This window comes from Lutzomyia longipalpis, chromosome 1 (assembly GCF_024334085.1).
Source record: "Lutzomyia longipalpis isolate SR_M1_2022 chromosome 1, ASM2433408v1".
In the NCBI taxonomy this organism is placed as follows: domain Eukaryota; kingdom Metazoa; phylum Arthropoda; class Insecta; order Diptera; family Psychodidae; genus Lutzomyia; species Lutzomyia longipalpis.
In genome coordinates, this window is record NC_074707.1 from 39,067,868 (window position 1) to 39,084,725 (window position 16,858).

Consider the following 16,858-nt stretch of genomic DNA (forward strand, 5'->3'; position numbering starts at 1 on the left):
TGAAAGTGAAGCTTACAAAGCTTTATAAGAATGAAGAACATACATTGTAACGGTCGAAAGAGTCAAAAAGGACGAGAGAGTATTCGGAAGGATAAAGTACTTCCTTTTTGCTCCCTTCCCCGCCCACGACGCAGGGTAAGGGGAGAGCATTATAGGGGAGCATCGTCGTGTGGTCGTGATTTGCGATTTTCGGCGTCGGTTCGCAAACCCCCAGGTTCTCGCAGTCACTCCGAGTCGGTCGATGAAAACGGTTGTCCGGAAGCCGTGATGCCTCTCATTCGGTGACCAGGCGAAAGTGGGGCCCAAGGGTCAAAGGTAGAGAAGCATTCTGAAAGAAAAACGTTCTGTGTGCAAAAACTCACCACCCTCCCGGCCAAGTGTTAAATACCATCCATTTAACTTTTTCTGGGGCAATCGTGCGTGCAAAAATCAGCGGCCTCGCAGTGCAGTGACTCAGTGTGATGAAACAACTATACACCCCTTGGTAGGATGTAGAAGAGAGAAAGAAAAATAAATGAGGAAGAGAAAAAAGCTCCAACAACCCCCAAAATGAACTTTCTGTGGGATTGGGATTGAAACCAAAAAGTGCACAGATGTGCGGAAAAAAGTTTTTCTTTGGTCCCTTCTTGAGTTCTGTGTGCTTTTCCTCTTGAATTTGGGGCCCCAAAGAGTGAGAGATCTCCTGTGTGAGCCACCCTTCTGCATACCACCCTTTTGGGGCCAAGTGCAAAAAAGTCGCACCATTGCGCACACTCCTGGGCACCGTCACGTGAAAACGCCGTTGAGGAGCGAGTAAATAAGTTGGGCTGAGCTTTATGTATCATACATAAGCAAGAGAGAAAGAGAGAAAAGCCACCCACTCCCCCTTAGAGAAATCTACCCCAACCCCTCATGCCAATGCCGTATATTAGCAGTGAATGCAATCATATTGTGGTTGATTGTTGCAATCACAAATGGGCTAATAGGTATTGGATTTATCCACTAATTCTTCCTATCCGCCCACGCTAGTTATCGAAATGCCACACATAGTTACACACACCTTAGAATTACTATGTCCCCTCACCCTCCACCCCCAAATAGAGAGACATTGTCGACACCACCTAAATAGGGAGGTTTCACCGATGATGATTATAGTCTCTCGCACTCTTCCCCTATACCTACACAAAGTGTGGGAAAGTGTGTGATTACAGTTCTGTAAGCTTTGTATGCGGATATAAAAGCTTTTCCAAGTTTTATTTCCTCTATATATGTGAGAAAATTGCACAAACTTGCCGTTTAAATCCTTTCGCGCTCCTTTCATGCCTTTTTTAGGAGGCCTTTCAGGGGTTTATCAATTTATTTTCTCTCTTACAAGTTATAAAACATGAGCATAAATAGAGGCTGTAAAAAATGGGTTGATTTCCCAAACAGCCATATAGTGGGATTTACGGTGAAATCCCTTAAAAATTGGAAGGAAATTCCATTTTATAAAGTCACTAATAAAAAGGATTTTAGGAATACGTAATAAAGATTGATGATGGATATTGAAGAAAAGTTGGAAAAAATTATTTTTCATTTTAGTTTTTGGATAGGTATATAAAATCGAGGAATCTAATTTTATTTAAAATGAAAAAAAAAAAAAATTTTTTTATTATTTATTTTAATACTTTTACTGGAAGATTGGGAAAGGATGAAGTAGGATTCTAGAAGACCAATTGAAGAAAATATAAAATTCTTTTATTCTTAGAAAAAAACTTCTCTTTAAATTTTTTTTTTGTTGAAAATTATGAATCTTCGTTCAAAAACTAATATTTCTTCGACTGTAAATCAAGTTAGATTCCTCAGAAGATAATTAATAAAATATATTTTTTAGTAAAATGTAATTGTAGTAAGACTAATTACATATTTTCAGGAAATTTTCCAATATTTCCAATATATTTTTCGTCTGGAAGTGCTTTATATTCTGCATAGCAATTATACATAAGGCTTTGTAAATTTTGAAGATTTGAAACAGGTAGTTGAATTAATGTTGATCTATAGAAATTAATATTCATTATTTAGGAATCAATCTAAAATTATTCTCTGAAATAGTATATCTTTGTCTCTAAATTCAGAAAGACAATAAATTATATAACCTATCTACATATACATATGTATCAGATTATCCTGATATTTGGAAACATGAATCAATCAGATCCTAATGAATAAATTCATTCAAAAAAAATAAAGAACCCTTATTACAATTTAAAGTGTTGTCAATCATTCTAGGCAAAAGCTTCAAAGCTTTCAGGAAAAATTATTCTTAAATATTTTTTCCATTTCTAAAAATAAGTAGGTAGGTACGGTTGCTACCTGTATTTTTTGTTTTAATGATTTTTCATTTTTGAATATACACGCAAAACCTTGAATTTCTAAAATTGATAAACCCTTGACACTTGGCCCAAATTGCACGCGGATACCGAGCTTTTTGGGCTTGTAGAGCATTCTCATATCCAGAACATATATGTCCTAAATGTGCTTTTGACACAATTTTCAATTGAGGCCATCGTGACAGCGAAAATTCGATGCGCAATCCAACGGGGTCTCTCATACATAAATGATCTTAAGGGCAGTTATATATTTTGTGTGGTACTGCAACCACAGATGCAATCTTTAATTAAATCTCCGCCCCATACTTGACATCACTGGCACCTAGGTTGTAAATTTCCTGTCCTTTTGGCACCAACATGTGGGATGGGGGGGGGGCAGTGGATGAATTTTATTGATTCCCACTGAGAGGCAGAAGAGGAGACACTTTTGGCCTGAAGAGCCAAAAAACATCTTCTATAGCGGAGTGGTCGCGTGTCCGGGATTCGCGTGGCTTCTCTGTTATGGCGAACTTCGTCATGGATTTTCCACGCGGGGTGGCGAAGTAATACTTCCGGAGAGTCGTGCTGGGGGTCAAGGTTCCCCATATACTGTATATCGCCATTCACCCTTTGAGTTCTCACCACACAAAGTGGTGCTGAGTTGATGGATGCGAAAGCAAGTGAATGCCATTCATTTCCGCTGGACTCTCTGAGACGCCCCAATTGTTTCATTTAGCCATCCCTACGAGCAATTTGTCTTCTTTTCTTCATAAAGCATTAAATATATGGACACGAGGCTATTGTAGCTATACAACGCGGTGAAAGTAATCCTCATGTCCAGAGTTGATACACTTATAGAGATATTGCTGTGAAGATTGAAGAGATTTTACGTTTAACAAAGACGTTAAAAAACTCAATTCCTAAAGCTTATTAATATGAAACTTTTAACTCCTATGAAAGGGAAGCTTTGAGATTATTAAATGTCTTTTTACTTACTCAATTTCCCATATAAAAAGATTTAGATAAAATCTCAGACATAAACAAAATATTATCTTTTTTATTATCTTAATTCTTAAACTATATATCCTCTATAGAAAATGTTGGATGGAAACTCTCTTAACTCTGGTCTATATGTGGCAATAATGAAAAGAATGGAGGGCACTTAAAGCACAGAAGATCCTTGAGTAATTGTTTTTTATCAACACCAACGTTGAGTGACAAATAAAAGAAGGAATTTCAAATTGTGATAAAAGTTTCGTGTGAAGTGTGAGAACACAAAAGGAACATCCTCTCTGCCTCGAAGTTTGAATAAAAAAAAATTGCACAATATATCGCGCGAACGGTGTCCTTGGGAGACAATAAAAAAAAGGATGTCGTCGCCAGTGGTAAATGGTTCCAGTACATCGAGTAGCTGTAGTAGCAATTCCGTGAGTAGTGTTCAGTCGTCAGTGATGTTTGCCACACCAACGGCTCCGGTAACGCCGTGTGACGCTGTAGCAACACCCATGAGACTCCTCGAGAGCCTCCCGAAGCGCCTGCCTGAGCGGCAAGATCCGGAATTGCTGCGCTGGTCGGATATGCCGCAGCATCTGCAATTTAATCCCTACGTCCTCACTGGCTATCGACCGCTTCAAACTGTCAGGGGTTGCATGTACAGCCTCTTTTACTGGCACAATGAGACCATTAACATCCTAACACACGGTGAGTTATTATACATTGGCACGCTACCTATCCCCCCATCGAAAAAAATGCCCTCTGCGCCATCCGCGTGCACCTACATAAATATGAAGAAGGTTGTGAGAGAAAATAGCATTTCTCTGCTCATCTTTCACCCACTCCCACCTCCTCCGGATTTTCTTCAAATTCTCCCACCATCCACTTTTGCGCTACTGGTGTAAAACTTATTGCAACAGGGTGTACCGAGAACACTTAAGATTTTATGATCATTTCCTTGGCAATGCTTGAGAATTTCAAGGCATTCCACTCCATAAACATTTTTGTGTGCAGTGTATGAATAACAGAAGAAAAATCTGCCTTATTTCCTATTTATTTGAGGAACATTTTGAATTAGAAATTTGATTTAAAAATTCTAAATTAATTGTATTAAAGAAAATAATTTCTAAATTTCCTGAAAATAGTGTGAGACTTTTCTTTCTCAAAATAATATTGCGAAAAATGTTCGTTTATGAGTCCATGTGACTCTAAATAATTAGAGAAGATTTGTTTAGGGAAGATTGGGGCTAATTGTGTTAATTTATACAGTAATATCGGAAGGCAGGTTTTTTAAAAATCAGTTTATTTAATTATTTTAAAAATATTTTAAGACAATTTTTGCTCAATCTCGCTAGGGAATATGAGCTTTTAAGATTTCCTCATTCCACCAACAAAAAGAATTTTGGATTGAAATTTCAAACTATATACATGTATGTAGGTCAAGTTCTGAAAAAATTGGAAAAAATAGTATATTTAGTTTTTCTTTTTATTTTCATTGTGAATTGCTAAAGAATCAGAACATGAAAAGCTTTATTCTAGATCCTTGAAAATAAAAACAGAATAAAAACCAAAAACTATATTGTACAACGGTCATGTTCAGGCAAGCTTTCAATTTTATTAGCAAACGTACCAAACTCTTGTAGTTAAAACTTTAAACCCAAATAATTCTTTTTGCTAAATGTGCCAAATAAACTTTTCCACAATTTAGGCCAAAGTAGTGAGAAAAACGATCGATCTCTAACAATAAATTGAGACGTTAACCTATGTAGATATATGTCTCAAACTTACTGTAAAAAGGTCAAAAAGAATAAATCACGGATGCAGATAAATTTCCACGATGTGAATGGAAAATTGCCAAATTCATTGTGCAAGCAATGTTACCTAAAAAGATTGCATGGAAAATCAAATGACGGACGGAAACATTTTCACAGAGAGCTTTTTTTGTTGATTAGGCTAAAAATCCTACAACAAAGGATCTCACTGCACAGGCATTTAGTGCCAATCAAGGTATATACAGGGGTCGGGAAACCTCATCTACTGTTGTTAATATTTGATGTAGAAACATTAAAGGCATGGGGTGGAAAATCACGCAAAGCGCTAAAAGGGGTGGTCGCAGATGTGGAATATTTCATTTTGGGAAGTTTACCATTTGGCGACCGAAGGCTGAACTTCGCACTCGTCAAGGGCGCCGTGTCTGTCTCGGCTGTGTTTTGTAACTTCCCTCTTGCTTTACTATTAATGTTTTCCGGGAACTGATTTGCGGGGAAGCTTTTCATGCAGAATATCATGGTGTACGTCTGTGTATGTTGGGAAAAGAGTGGCACTTGAAACTTTGCAAAACACTACACAGTTGTCACGCAATTGGTTTTATTCCCTCTAATTTTTTTTATTTTCAGTAGATTGTGAAAAACAAGCTTTTCGAGGAAAATTTTTTTCATACATTTTAATTGCTTGATATTTGAAAGCTTTTTTTAATTCGTTCTCATTAAAAATTTTCAAGAACTTTCAAAGTTTCTAACAATTAATTAGTTTTAAAATTTATTCAATTTTAAGAAGATTATAAAAGATGAAAATGTCATTCTAGTTTCTCAAGAAAGCTCATTTTAATAATATTATAGCGAAAATGATGTTAAGAAAATACTGCAAAATTCAGCTAAATCAGAAAAGTTTTTAGTTTATATTTCAATTTAAAAAAATCAATTTTTTTATTTTGTCATTGAAGATTTTTTTTAATTTGTGAGTTTTTAAACAGATACTGAATTGTTCAATGAACGGTCCAATATTCAGCTGATAGGTATTCTTTATTCATTTTGCTAAATTTTTTATTCAGTTTGTGATATTTTAGATCACTTGCTGAATTTTTTATTTTGCTAGCTTGATTTTATATTCAGCTGCTGAATTTTTGCTAATTTCCTTTTTTATTTTTCTAATACTGAAATTTTGTATTTTCTATTGATTTTATTTAACCACTAAATAGAGAAAACTCTCCCATTGTCAACCTCTTGTGTTTCTCTGCAGCCATCTAAACATCTTCAAGGCTTCCGTGAAATACATACACTTATGTATATTTGGCCCACAGAACAAAGATTATCCAACCTTTGTTTAAACTTTGGATGAAGAATAAGATAAATTAAATTTTCTTGTGTAAATTTTGGGGAAAGTCTTCCACTAATAAGGCCAAGGTTCCTTGGCAACAGTTTTCAATTTCATACCGAATCTCTGTTTTAGGGATATTTGTATGAAAATAAATCCCGCATTCATGTATAAAATAACCACAAAACTTTTCCATCCATTAATTGGTTCAATTTATATTCAATTCTATTATTACACTGTATTACGGCAAATGAGATACTAAACCCATATGAATAGGGAAGCTTTTATTGCCACCATCCTGAACGTCTTTTCTACGGGCAATAAAGGTCGATGAAATAATAATATAGGTTACAATACAAATTTTACAACATACAACAGATAATTGGTCAATTTAGTTGGATAAAAGTGGAGGAAAAAAAATCAATGATCGATATCATGCAATATATGCTATGTATGTTAGTTTAAAAGGTTTAAAAGAACATTCTAGCTATATATTTGCACAATTTCATTATCGTGACATACTAGTGGGGTTGGGGTACTGTTCCGGGAATACTAAAGAGGCTAAGTAGTGAATAATGGGTATGAATAAATCCTGTGTACCAATTTTGCAAATGAAATCATACACGAAAATTGGATGAGCTTTTGCATGTTAAATTTACAAAAGTCCACGATGGAGTGTTGATGAATTATTTCCTCATTTTAGGCATCCCTATCGTGTACATCCTGGCAATAGTTCCTGCAATGATGCCGTGGGAAAATGATTTTCGATTTCTCTCGTGGTGCCACATTATTGGAGCCGTTTGTCCGTGGATTGGTAAAAAAAATCCCATTAGAAACTTTTCAATTCATTGCATATATTCAACCCCATTTTTAATGAAAAAAAAATCCCCAGAAAATGCCTTTTGGGTTATCTGGGATAGTTGACGAAGTTTTTCATTGAAAGTTCTTTTTTTTTTTACAATTTCAGGGAGCTTCGTGTACCATTTGTTCATGAATTTGGAGAAGGGTGAATGCATTTACTACAAACTTCTCCAACTAGATATGCTGGGTATCTGGGTTAGTCAGAGTTTTGGTGAGTATCGAACAAATTGGGGTGTCAGTGTAATTTATGGTCACTTCATGGGGTGTAAATTATTTTGGGAATTTTGCACCCCTCAAGAAATACATAAACTTTGCAGCTTTTCCGTGTTACACCATACATAGTTTTTTTGCATTCATATAAATAAATTTCATTGCCACGTTCTTTAAAAGCACGCGAAATTTGCGTAGAAAAATCTATTTTAATAAATGGGTGTGTTAAATCAATGTTAAGTGGGTGTTTGCTTGAATAAGCTGTTTGTGTAAATTAATTTGCCAAATATATACACAGAAAAAAAGCACAAAATATTCAAAGCTCACCTTGTCGTACCCATTTTAAAAATTTTAAATAAGCATTTTCATGTCAAACAGGTAAACATTTTGGGATTTATCTGAAATTATTAAATTTAATAAACCTTTTCCTAACAAAGATATATTTTTTTATAATTAACCCTCAAGCTTACCACTGTTTTTCCCGCACACAAAACCCTTTTCCTAATGTCTAATTAATTATGTAGTTGAACAAGAAATTCTCTGGAAAAACATATCGCCAGTTTATGCTAATTTTCAGCACACACACGCGCACGAGTTTTCGCATATATTTGGAAACATCTAATTAAACTTCATTAAAAATCCACAAACTCAACCAAACATCCCCGGAACTTTCTCCCTTTTTTTGTAACCTCCTTCACGGAATGTTATTTTGGTCGTTGTTTACGTTTCAATTAAATGGATGAGCATTTCAGTGAAAATACCATTCTTCCCTTTACCTTAATCTAAATTTATTCTTCTGATTTTTTTCTTGGAATTCAATTAGGGATATTTATGCAAACCTTTCAGAATACATAGCCTTGCGATGTGGTTGAATTCTCGGAGAATGTTTCGCAGAAATAATTTATAAACAGTTCTAGAGAATTTTCTTTGTGTCACAGTAAATTCAAATTTATTTTTTCTTAATCAAAGAGAAAGATAATAAAGTTATTTAATATAATTTAAATAAAGTTCTTCTTCTTAATTCACTGCGCTGTTCTTCGCACTTGCAATTTATGACAAAAGTTCTCGGATGCAAATTTTCCCTTTCTCTGTGACATTTTCCCTAATCCAATTATCCAATAAGTCTGGAAGATTTGATAGTTACATGGAGAAGCTATAAATTTGCCAACATTCCCATAACTATCATTTGAAAGCAGTGAAGTTTCTCACTCTCACACACACACACGGGGAAATTGATTAAGAATATCCTAAATCCAGCAGTTGGGGCTCACAAATCGATTGATTGGAGAAAAAGGGATTGAGAAAATACCCAACTAGGGCAATTCATCTCGCTAGATTTTGCAAATCCCCTGAATATGGGGAGGACGTACAAGCCCCATTTGCGACAAATTGTGGGCTAGAAAGCGCCAAGTGGAGTCACCCGAATGTGGTGGTGACCTTTCGCAATATCCTCAGTGCCAATAAAATGCGATAAGGATGAAATTGAGTGAATTTAAAGGTCAGGACATTAAATATGGACAATTTCATTGGGGTGTCCTTTTTAAATTTAGAACACAACGTATTTGTTTTCAATTGCCTGTTGAAATGCTGAGAGATGGAAAGGTTCAAAGGTCAAGATTACAAAATTAGACTGACATATAGCGCATAAATTTTATATTGAGGTGTGTCTGCTATTTGATCCAACCAACATAATTTATTTCCGTCTGATTTCTGTGCTTGTGCATGCATTGTTCATAATATTGGGAAATTTTCAAGGAAAAATTATTTCCCAATATTGCTTTTAACCCATTTCTATCGAATTTTAATTTTTTCATTGATTAATTTTAATTTAGGGGGGATAAGGGATAATCAGGAGATTAACTAATGAACTAAATTCAGAACTTACCATGAAAACTTTTATAAGTAGGAAAAATGGGTTAATCTTGATGAATTAAATAATTAGAATTTAGACAAATTAAGGGATTTATTTTCCCAAATAAGATGATGTCAACCCTTGCTCAAACGGCTCAAACAAATCCCTCCATATAATAACTTAAAATTATGATTTATCATGGTGATAATAACCATAATGCAAAGCTTTTCTCCAGATCTTTTTAATTTAAACCTCAATATGTACATGAATTTTAGCAATTTCCCACCCCCGCTTTCAACCAGCAGGCTTTTATGCTCGAACAATGTGAAGTTTTTCAGCCAACCATAGTATTCAGTTGCACAGATTAAATCTCAGGACGATGAACAATTTATCTTCCTTAATTTTTGATGGGCTCTTAAGCATGTTTCCGCATGAACATCATTCAGCTTGAAGCCTGTAAATCTTTCTTTGGGATCAAAAAGTTTCCTCTCAATGGGGCGACACTTTGAGCGCATTTCCTTGCCAAAAAATCTCCCACGCTTTCCCCGGGAAAGCATTTAATGCAAAACATGAAATTTTATGGGAGGAATTACAAAATGCGAAAGAGTGAGACTCGTGCTGTGTTGTGTGATTGTAAATTCACAGAATTGCCATAATTTGGGAGGTGAAGTGTTGGTGTCAAAGGGAAATGTGAAAGTTTCAAAAGCAATTCACATGAAATCGATGAAAGTTTTCTTTTTTTCATTCAAAAAACATAAATATGTGTCGATTTCATGCGAATAGCAAGCGAGCTTTCTCTTTTGCCAAAAGTATATCGCTTTGATGGGTGGATATGTGTGCGAAAAGCTGGCAAAAGCTCGTACTCATTGAGTATGGAGAATTATTTATTCACACCACCCCCACATTTTCGCATTTCCTCCTCTATGTATATGTTGCTTTTTGTTCAAGCTTTTGCTTTTTTATGCGTGTTTGTAGCATCAAATGGGTTGTGTAATTTCGATTATTGGAGGATGATTGTTTGCCTTCTTATGAGCTTTTTAGCTGTGTTTCTTTCAGACACAGCTTTTGTGTACCGAGCAAAATCGAAAGTCGTCAGATCGGGCTCAAACTTGGTATGAGCACGAATTAGGGTCCCCACATTCCAAAAAACGTATGCGCCAAAAAATTTTTTTTCCGGCCGGCCGTCCGGAATCAATCGCTAAATTGCGAGAGAACGGTGATAGATAGAGACTTGCGGTAAACGGCAAAGTTTAAAAGTCGACTGGAAGACATCCGATTATGATGTCAAATTTTACCCCCCACCCCTCCGTCCGCCATTTTGAATAACCTCAAAATTTTGTTTTGCCTATATCTCAGCCCCTGTAATAGCTAAAAATCTGAAATTTTTATATGTTGTAGAGGCCATCAATACCTTTCCAACGATACCTCATTTTTGAAAATCGGTCAAGCCGTTTAGTCAATATGGCCGCCACAATTTTTTATCGAAAATCGACCATAACTCGAAAACGGCTTGACCGATTTTGATCAACCCGGGCTCAAATGAAAGATCTCAATAAACCCTACAACTCTCTAGAACATCAGAAGTTTCAAAAATGACCGCTAGGGGGCCAAAAATCAAAAACAAAATTTTCGATGAGTTTTCGATGAATATCTTGAAAACGCCATTATCGATTTGCTTCATTTTTTGATATGTTATAGCTGACTATATTATCTAGCTCCATGCCAAAAATGAAGAAAATCTATGTCTCCGTTCTCGAGATATAGCCTTCCAAAGTTGGCATGTCATATCTCGGGTTCTACAAGTCCGATTTTGATCAACTCAAGTGCAAATGAAACGTTTCGTGAAGCCCTACAAATGTCTAGAACATTGCAACTTCGAGAAATGACCGCGAGAGGTGCTAAAGTCAAAATCAAAATTTTCGAAAATTTCGAACTCGAATATTTCGAAAATGCTATTATCGATTTACTTCATATTTTAATATATTATAGTTGAGGTTAAGACCTTTCCAACGATAGCTCAAACTCGAAAATCTATGGAGCCGTTCTCGAGATATGGCGTTTTTAAGATTTCTTACGGTATGACTTTTCAACTTTTCCCGACTTTGAGCGTATTTAAACTAATTCGCGTTCTAGTTTGCTCTCACAAAATTGGTACACTGAAAGAAACACAGCTCTCGTAAGCTTGGTCAGCTTACCCGTACATTTTATCCTGTTGTTCGTTTCTGCAGGGGCTCTGCCAATGGTGACGGCGACAGTATTCTGCCTGGGCTGGAAGCTAAAGTGGTCGTTAATGCTGGCTTACTGTATGCTGAGCCTCTGGGGGTTGTACAAGGTAAAAAAAATATTGTATATTGTATATAGAAAGGGAGGAAAACCACCAATAAATACCGCACACAAATGGGGGTGCAAAAGAAGTGACATAACATGTTTAGTAGTATAAGAAGGTATAAATTGCAGAATATTTTGCGTCAACCCCACTTCCTGACCATTTTCCGCACACCCTCCGTATACCTGTGAGAATTTGCTCCCCCAAAAATCTTATTGAGCAAGATTAATTCTATTTTCAGGCACTGACGGCCCTGTCTCCGTGGCAGAGGCGCCTGTGCTTCTTGCTGCCCTTCATGATGAGGGTACTCCTGACGATGCTGCGCACCCTGAAGCTCGCTGGCGGAAATCCGGCGGCCCTCACCCATGTCTTTCTCCAGGTGAAATTAATTGCCCAAAATTACCTGTGCCATTGTGTCTAATTCCCTTCCTCCACCCCAATCATATCGCATGCCACACAGGACGCTGTCTCCGCTCTTGGTGGAATGATTGGTAATTTGAACAGATATTAAATGAATGAACACCACAAATTACGTCACATATTCTATGGAGTTGTGTATACAGTATTGTGCGAATTTATGGAGACACTTTTCCATTTTGTTTCGATTTATTGAGGCATACCCAAAGAGAGAGAGAGAGAAAGAGAGAAAGGGTATAAAATACAGGATGTTCTGCGTTCTATTGGGGTGTCTAAACGAATTAATTGCTTAGAATCCATGGGGTTCTGTTTTTTTTGTTAAGAAGATTATTCCTCTTATCTGGAAAATGTAATGTGAAAAATTATTAGAATTTCTCCAAATGATTTGAAAAATTCTTCCTTTTCTGGCTGATTTAGAAATCTCTTCTTTCAATCAATTTTATGTCAAACTAAAATTTATATCTGATCCTGTTTTTCTTACCAAAAGATCTTTAAATGTTCTTGAACAAAAAAAGAATATTTTCTAGATTATTTTGAGTATTTTACTGACCAAAAGATTGATTTTCTAATCACTCTAGGCAATGGTATCAAATTGATTATAAGTTCTCTTTAATTAAGTGTAATAAATTGAATGAATTTATTATCTACATTTTCACAGAAATTCCTGTAAATTTTCAAATTGTAAAATGCCGAGAGATTTACTGTGAAAATGAACCCTTTCAGTATGCCTCAATAAATAGTCTCAGCATTGTAATTACATTAACTAAATTAAAACTTCTCCTTCTATGCTCTCAATTAAGGAGCACTTCACATTCCTGAGAAATGGTTCCCAGGCAGTGTGGACCTGTACTGTAATTCACACAATATCATGCACGTCCTCGTGGTCCTGGCAGTGTATTCAATGCACCAGGTATGTATGTCCTTGTTTAAATCTCCTCAAACGACCCATAAATTAGGAGTTATTTCAAGAATGAATTATGACTTTGAACAAATTGGAGAAATTACTCTTTGGTGACTTTTGTGGTCTTTTCTAATTAATCATTCACGCCCTTTAAGCGGCTGTCATACATTGTTTTTGGCTGTTTTTTGTCAGCCTATGTGGGAGTAGATTGTTCTTTGATTTGAAGGAAAATTCTTTTGCAAATTCTGAAATTTATTCCATATCCCCCTTTAAGGAAAAAGATTTTCCTTATTTACATTTGCTGCTTTTAATAGCTCCTCATCGAGATGAGAACCAAGATGAGTAGTAAAGAGGATGAGAGATCTCTTGAAAGCATCGAAAGAGCTCTTCGATACACCTTTATCACATTATGCACAATTGATCTTATTTCCTGTGTTGTAATTCATGGGAGGACCCTTTTAGCTGTGATTTTTTTTAATAGGCTGGTGTAGAAATTTATACGACACGTGATCCACACTCCTTTAGCACTAAAAATAAAACTGAAAAAAAAAGTGACGGACAAACGGACAAAGGACATTTTGCAATGGGACGACAACGTGCCTTTTGCTAAAAAAAAAGCTTGAGAATAAATTGCTAATATATACCTACATATAGCTGTATTAAATCACAACGAGCGGGTGCTTTAATGTGACAAACACGTGAAAGCTGAAAAGCTTCTATCAGAAACAGAGCTTTCTCTCGTGATAAATTGCTTTTTTTATAATTCATTTAGCTCCAAATTAATTTTCTTCATTTGCTGACGTTAAATCCTGTTTAACAAAAAAAAATGTTTAATTTTGTGGAATTTCAGACGTCTGTTTAACATTTTATTAACTCTAAATGAAAATTTGAATGAATTATGCAATTATCACATAAATGAGAGTATTTTTTTTCGAAACTCGCAAGCTCTCAATAAACATACGGAGGTGTGTAGTAATTTATCGAAGCAACAGATTATTTATTATTTATTGAAATATGGGAATGTTTTGTGAGATTCTTTCGTGAGAATTGGGTGTCTTGATGGAAATATTGACGGCTCAGGGAGCAAATCAATGACAAATGAGGTCAACAAGCTTTCTGAGCTTTTGCCTTTCTCTTGAATTTATTTGCCATTGTAATCTACGTGTAATCATTTAATCAAATCATAAAGACTCACCCTTACAGTGACCACTAAGTACTCAACTATTTGAGATAAAAACTTCTCCGTTGAATAACTTTGCTGAGCTTATAAGCTCTGCAAGAAAGCATTATGCAAAAATCAGTCAGCATTCGAACTTTCCTCATTTTACGACCATCTTCATAAAAACAAACCATTTTACATTGCCCGTAATCTTTCTCCATCAAATTATTCTCCCTTTAGACTAAAGCGGAAAGGCAGGGGGGGGGAGGTACATAAATCTCCGAATGAAATATCCTTGTCATTTTCTCTTGCAGGCCACCGTGTCGGATCTGGATTGGATGTCGAAGACAAAGTGTTCAGAGAATGGAACAGATGCCAGTATTAGTCCGCTCCTTAGCGAAAGTCCGCACATGGACTTGTGACGGGTTATTGGAAAACTTGTGGGTGATTATCACAAAGTTGTTTGCAATTTGTATTTTAATTTATCACAAAAGTAGATGGGGGATGAAAAGCATGATTTTCCCACAAAAAGAAAAGTTTATGTAACGATGAAAATATGATTATATGACAGGGATATTTTGGATGAGAAAGAGTTGAGAAAATGAAGAATGTTTATAGAGGAAAAAGTTTTACATTTTAAACATCTGTTATGCAAATTTGCAAATTTTCATGAAATCTCCCGCCCCCCACACGTAAACTGTTTGTTAGCCTATGGTTTCCCACTGAGAAATCCTATTTCTTTTTGGAACGAAAATGTGGATATGCAATGAATAAAAAAATTATTGGATTTTATCGAGAAAAGAAAATTAGTTTTCTCTCGAATTCGGAATATAATAAAATATTAAAAAATATATTAACTAAAATATACGATGAAAAAAAAACAAAAAAAAACTTTCACGATGATATTCGTATAAAAATTGTTGAAAAAGGAAATTTCCAATTTGGAAGATTAAAAATAAATGGAGAAATTTCTCTAATATTTCCCATGTATATAGCCAATATATTAAACCAAAAAAAAAACCTACAGAAAAATTCTCTATTTTACTACAAATTCAATCTCTTGCTATATATACAAAAAATAAATAAATAAAAATATTTAGGCTATATGCAAATTGATTTATCGAAGGACTCGTAGTGACAATGAAGAAATTTATAGCGATGGAAATTATTAGTAATAAATAGGATTATTACATGGTAAGGAATCTCAAAAGAAGTGAAGAACCTGATTGATTGTCTGAGAATCAGAAGATAAAACTTACGTGCCATTGAACTAGAGGAAAAAAATATAATAACTATTTATACATAGAATACACACGATAGAAATGAGATATAAAGTAGGGCGAGTACGACGAAGGGTTATTTGTTCACGTATTATTGAAGTGAGACACCATACTTTGGGTGCTTTTGGCTTCTCTATATATGCGCCAAAATTGGTGCTTTCCTTTTTACCTTGAAATTTATTTACTTTCCATCAATATTAATCCCTCAACCATTCTTTCTCTCGTTCTAATGTCAATTTTCGGAGAAATTTCTTCTTTTTTATCTCCCCCAAATAAAAGAAATAATCTTTCTTACTCACAGCAGATATAAAAAAAAATAGAAACGATAGATAAAATGTCGAAGAGGGAATTGAAAACCTCACAGGTGGAGGTCAATTAAATCGTTAATAATTCGCTAAAAAAAAAGATCGCCAGAGCGACAGAGTAAAATTCTTAAATAGCTGAAAAAAAACTTTAACTGATTACATACAAATTAAAGAAGAAAAAACGACGTATAAAATTGTTTCCTAGATGAATTTCCTCTATTAGATAGTAAAACTATAAAAGAAAAAAAAAGATAATGATAAGGGAGTAAAAAATGAAAATTTTCTTGGCCTAAAATAAACAATTTTGCACGTTGAAGAAAAAAATATCATTTTTCAGGGAGCATTCACATTTATGAAAAAAAGCTCTAAAAAGTTCTATTAAATCTTCTTGCCTAAGTTCCTTTTCTCTCTCTCTCTGGCTTCAACACAACATAATAAAAACATTTATTTTAGTGAAGTAATTCAGTTTATGAACAAATAATATCCAAACCAAATTCTAACTAAACAACTTTTGTCGAAAACTTCCTCAATACACAAAATTAGAGGGAGAGAAAGTTGAATTTATGTATTTGACCAAAAAGTTTTCATGATATTGACTTTAATAAGGCATAGCGAAGCAATACTTTCGTAGAATAAAAAGAAAAGACGTAGGCTTTCTTACTCAATTTAAATGCGCTAGTTGCTTATGAGAAGCCATTAATTACAGACTTTTTTGCTTCAGAGTTTCCTGTGAAAGTGATTTTATATTAAACTTCAGCTGATAACGAATAAATATATTTAAACTTTTGCAGAAATTTCGTTGTTTAATTTTTCCTTTCTATTGGAATTCACCACAAAAGCTCCAACGAGAGTTGAATGAAAATCTCAGGATAATAAGGATACTTTGATTCGTCGAATGTTGGTTCTTATTTAAATTTTACATCAAAAGCTCAGGATAGTGGTGAATACTTTATTTCCATTCTATCCAAAACTTCTCTATATTTTATTTACAAAGTGTCTAAAATATTTTTTGTTAAAACATACTCACCACAAAAGCTCAGGATAATGGTGAATAATGAATTATTTTATATTCAAAAGCTTTCCCTGCTACACACTGATATGATTAAAGAGTTCTATCACATAAATAAATTCTTC

The 16,858-nt window shown here is 34.8% G+C and overlaps 1 protein-coding gene across 1 annotated transcript; it reads left to right on the forward strand.

Moving 5' to 3' along the window:
• Nucleotides 1–16,518, forward strand: LOC129787250 (progestin and adipoQ receptor family member 4). The gene is made up of 9 exons (XM_055822691.1): nt 1–484; nt 3,422–4,028; nt 7,117–7,227; nt 7,381–7,485; nt 11,565–11,668; nt 11,904–12,041; nt 12,123–12,153; nt 12,880–12,989; nt 14,454–16,518. Exons 2-9 carry the CDS (start codon nt 3,698–3,700, stop codon nt 14,559–14,561), a joined length of 1,038 nt encoding a protein of 345 aa, XP_055678666.1. The 5' UTR covers nt 1–484; nt 3,422–3,697; the 3' UTR covers nt 14,562–16,518.
• The last annotated feature ends 340 nt before the right edge of the window (nt 16,519–16,858 follow it).